The following is a 4,392-nucleotide window of genomic DNA, read 5'->3' on the forward strand; positions in this document are numbered from 1 at the left end:
GCACCTTACTTGCGCAAGTAATGCATTCGGTGGAACGATAAACAAGCGAAAAAATGCACCAAAGGTGTGACCACTTGAGTCGTACTTTGTCCACTGCCCACGAAGCCCATGAAACGACACCCAGCTGCATTGTGATGATCCCACAGTTACGCTATATAACGAATGAAACTGGAAGGCGCTTCCGAGAGTTGGATTTCATGTCCTGACAGCGTTAGTCATTATATGAAGGCGTCGCCAGAGCTCGGGCAAATCCCGAGTTTAGCCACAACTCGGCGCATACTGCAAAGGGCGTTCGGAGAGGGCGAGCTTCGCCTGCTTAATTCTATTTTTTATCATTCAGTGCGCACTGCCGTTAATTTTAAGATATCCAATTTTTAAAGCGACAGCCTTCAATGGCTCATGCTCGCGGATCGTGTCCGTCCATCTGTCCATCCGTAACTCTTTCGTTACGTGGGAGGCGGTAGCTGGCAGCTGAATATGGCCGAGCACTCAGTGGGCGGGTAGTAGGGTTGCCTGACATTACGTTTGGCAGGAGCTGCCAACTCGGGTCTCTCCTTTCATATGGGAGGGTGATGTCAGAATCAGCCTGCCTAGACCACGCAGGCACGTTCACGCGGCTCGGTTAAAGCAGAGCTTCATATATGTGCTCTAGCTTCATCGAGAAGGTGGGAGTGAAAAAAAGAGAGTAGAAGGTGGTGTAGTGGAAGGCTTCGGACCACCGCGTGATAGAGGCTTTCGCCTCATCGCAGTTTAGTGGTCCAAAGTGCCCTCTACAATTTTTTTCTTCATCCTGTCTGCTATAATCAGCCAGTGGTTTCTCAGCATGAAGCGGATCCCAGGTTTATATATATATATATATATATATATATATATATATATATATATATATATATGTTACTGCTCTGCTGACCGAGTTCGACGTGTCTCTGTTTCGTTAAGCTCAGTACGAGTTTCTTCCGCGGTTAGGTTTTCGACGCCATTGCTTTTTACACATTACACATATAAAGCATTCGTTTGGAGTCAACGACATATTATTGTTTCTTTTCTTTTTCTTAAACATTCCATTCCATTCAGGAGCCTTACCACGCATGTTTTTCTTAGGTGCTTTATTTTTTATCTTCCTCAAATTTCGATAATCACCGTATCGGCATCTGCAGTTTGGTGACGCACAATACATAGATCTCCGAAACCTGTGCTACACAAAATCAAAATTTTAGAGGTGTAATCGCATGAGAGGTCGAGCGCATAAATAATTCCTCGCCAAAGCCGCTAAAATATAGGTTTTAGAAACACTTCATTTTCAACAACGACATTCGTTTAAGAGCGGTGTGCGGTAGCCAACAACAAGGATACGACGCCCGATAATTTCCCGATTGCCTTCTCCGCCAATAACACCTCCCTATTGTTTTCGCAATCTTTTTCTTTTGAAATATCCGAAAAAGCTCACACGTCCATCTTATCTCATGTTCACGCCTGTATATAAACGGACATCCTGACAACACTAGCTCAATAAGCCCACATCCTGGCTACCAAAGTAAGCGCATTTCCATTCTTTTAGGAATTTTACTCCGCATTCGCTGTGCTTCATATCGCCGTATTTTATAGTTCTCGCAAAAATATCTATAAAAGCACTTTGGCTGTGTCTGGTTCTTGAATAACCCTAAAAAGATCCTGAACGTAAAGAATACTACTCAACTGAAGTCGTGGCACTAAAAGCTCTCGTTTCATGCTGGTATTAAATGCTTATTTTGACATATCACTTTTTTCCTGTTTCCAGGGACCTGCGGAAATGATTGTGGCTATCCTTTTCACCCTTTTTATAGGTGAGTTCATCCACAAAGGTCTAAATTGTTTTTTCGATATCCCATGAACCTCATAGGAAGCCGAGTACGCCGTGCTCGGACTGTTTGAGTAAACTGGCCTTAAAGAGCACTTTTCGAGAATTTCGCGATATTCAAGGATTCATATCTACTTTGGTTGTAGGTAATGCATGCAACGTGCTTTTGCGCTAGCATTCAAACTGATGGAGTAATCGACGATTAAACCTCGAACTTCTCTTCACAGTTCTGAAGTTCTGCTGAGAAGCTCGGTGATGACGTCACGGACGGTACTATCTCTGATGTTCGTTGCCTTCGCCCACGTCCTGCTGCGTCTTTTCTGGCAGTACTAATCAACATTTCTAGGGTTTTGATTTCAGTAGCCTTGTTTCTATTTCTTCAAATCAAGCGTGACTGTGCAGAAGACGTACCGGTACCGTCAATGACGTCATCATGCGCCCCCCAACCGTCGTTATGCACTGAGGTGAAGGCTGATAGCCGTCGCGGTTTTAATCGCTAATTGTGCCATTGTTTCAAATGCTAGCGCCAAGATATTTCGCATGCTTTAGGTGGAACCTATAATCATTCAACCGCTCGTCACATATCGAAATCTAAAACCGGTGCAGCTTCCCTTTAAGCTTAAAGTGCTGAATGAAGGTGCTTGCACATTTTATTGTCAGACATTTGAACGACCTAGTGCGTTGTACACTCGTCTTGGAACGACGACCGCTTAAAGAATTTGCAAAGCAGAACAATATCCAACGCTGACTTAAAATCGAATCTAGGTTTGGACAAAAGCCAAATGTACTAGATAATATTTGATACACATGTATACATGTCAAGGCTATTTACTGAGTAATGTCAGTGCGGTCGGTCGGTCGGTCGGTCCGAAGCTCTTTTGCATGACTTGTGAAAATCCTATAATTAACTGCTGCCAACTGAATCCTCTCTCGTAACACATGAAATATTTTTGTAGCCTATATTTTTTAACGTGCATATAGAACAATGGGCGTGTGCATATCTATCAAGGTTTGAGAAATTTTTACAATGCTTCCCATTAAGCGAGAATTCCTCGCATCTACACCACTTCCATTCTCCCAACTGCAGACTTTGCAGTGGACACGCTTCCCTATCCCGCGTGTGGGCCTGGTCTAATATACTACCCCCTTTCCCTCCTAATTATTAATGAGGAGCCCGCTGCGCAGCTAAGAGCCGGTATTCTGGTTTGTTTTTTTTTTTTTTTTGCGCAAAAACCACGACACAAACGGAACGAGGTAGACAGGTCACATGACAAGCGCTTTCCTGTCTACCTGGTTACTTTTGTGTCGCAAAAAAAAGAACAACAACCTTATGATTAGGCACCAACTAGCCTGCAAAAGTGTACTCGCAAGAGCCGGTACTTCAAGCTCGGTTCGCCCACGGGCTGGCTGGGTCCAAGAGGCGCATAAGCTCTTGGGCGCCCAGTGAGTCGACCTGCTGCATAAGGGCTTAATAAAGTTTTTTTGTTCCGCAGGAGCCTCCAGTGTCATCGTCCATGACGCCAACCTTTTTATGGACTCTGTGCTGGGCCACACAATGCCCGAGTTTATACGTCGCAACCGTCTGGACCCGCTAGTGGTTGAGCCCTACAACACAACTCTGGACGAACACTGGCTGCTGCGCGTCCAAATGCAAGCGGTCAACGTCACCGGACTTGGAAAGATATGGCGGCATGGCAGCTGCTCTCTAGAGGGTGTACCGAAGCCGAATTATTTCAGTGTTAAATGCAAAATGGTTCTTGAAGGCATTTGCATCCGTGCTACGACCAACCTGACCTACAACGGCCAATCACACCGCATCAGGATTTGGGCAGACATCCTCACCAATTACGGAGAGGTCGAAGTAACGTCAGCCCTTCGTCAGCCCCTCACTGTCAAGTTCCGGCTCCTCCAGGAACCGGATGCACGCGTCACCATTAGCGGGTACTCTCCTGTAGCCCTCCACACCACGATAGAAGGATACAAACAAGAGGTGTACCGCATCTTCCAGAGACAGCTTTATGGGCCTTACCTCAAAAACTTTAAAGCGGCAGTTAACGAAACGCTTTTGTTATCATTATAACTTAACATTACTTCCTTTTCCTCTATGCTTCCAAATAAATAGCGCCGAATATTAGCTAACTTCGTGAACGTAGTTTCCAAACGTTGTCCGACCAAAGCCAGCAGGCGTTCTGACCGCCTCTGTTCGTACAGCTTACCCCACTCACTTTTCTTACTCCTACTCCCCATCTTCACCGCTGTTTCGAACATCGACGAAAGTCCGACGGTGACCACTCCCCTTGTTCTGAGACAGTCGTTGCAACAGCGGGAGTGGTTAAACCGGTTTCACATTTCACACGGAATAAGAGATTAAGAGGCGGTTTAAGTTGGCCAAGCACGGAAAGATTATGGACACAATACTTAGCATCCACTGATCTTTCCTACATCTTGCCATTTAAACTGTTTGAAGGGTGTTTTAGGCCTTTATTGCAATGAAGGAGGCCCAGTTAATGTCTTCAGTGCAACTGCTCAGAGGAGATGAAGACGACGACAAACGA

General features: G+C 45.3%; 1 protein-coding gene across 1 annotated transcript; it reads left to right on the plus strand.

Moving 5' to 3' along the window:
- Positions 1 to 1,521: 1,521 nt before the first annotated feature.
- On the plus strand, positions 1,522 to 4,182 carry LOC146206285 (uncharacterized). Its single transcript, XM_084587013.1, has 3 exons — positions 1,522 to 1,534; positions 1,778 to 1,823; positions 3,331 to 4,182. The coding sequence occupies exons 2-3, from the start codon at positions 1,790 to 1,792 to the stop codon at positions 3,915 to 3,917; spliced, it is 621 nt and encodes a 206-aa protein (XP_084443139.1). The 5' UTR covers positions 1,522 to 1,534; positions 1,778 to 1,789; the 3' UTR covers positions 3,918 to 4,182.
- Positions 4,183 to 4,392: the final 210 nt, after the last annotated feature.

Source organism: Amblyomma maculatum, chromosome 1 (assembly GCF_055883805.1).
Source record: "Amblyomma maculatum isolate TAMU_Amacu chromosome 1, ASM5588380v1, whole genome shotgun sequence".
Classification (NCBI taxonomy): Eukaryota; Metazoa; Arthropoda; class Arachnida; order Ixodida; family Ixodidae; genus Amblyomma; species Amblyomma maculatum.

Excerpts from the sequence above, each read along its gene's own strand:
- LOC146206285 (XM_084587013.1), top strand. The coding sequence starts at position 1,790 with ATGATTGTGGCTATCCTTTTCACCCTTTTTATAG. Across the intron at positions 1,824-3,330 it reads CCTTTTCACCCTTTTTATAG|GAGCCTCCAGTGTCATCGTC; the intron begins GTGAGTTCATCC and ends TTTGTTCCGCAG.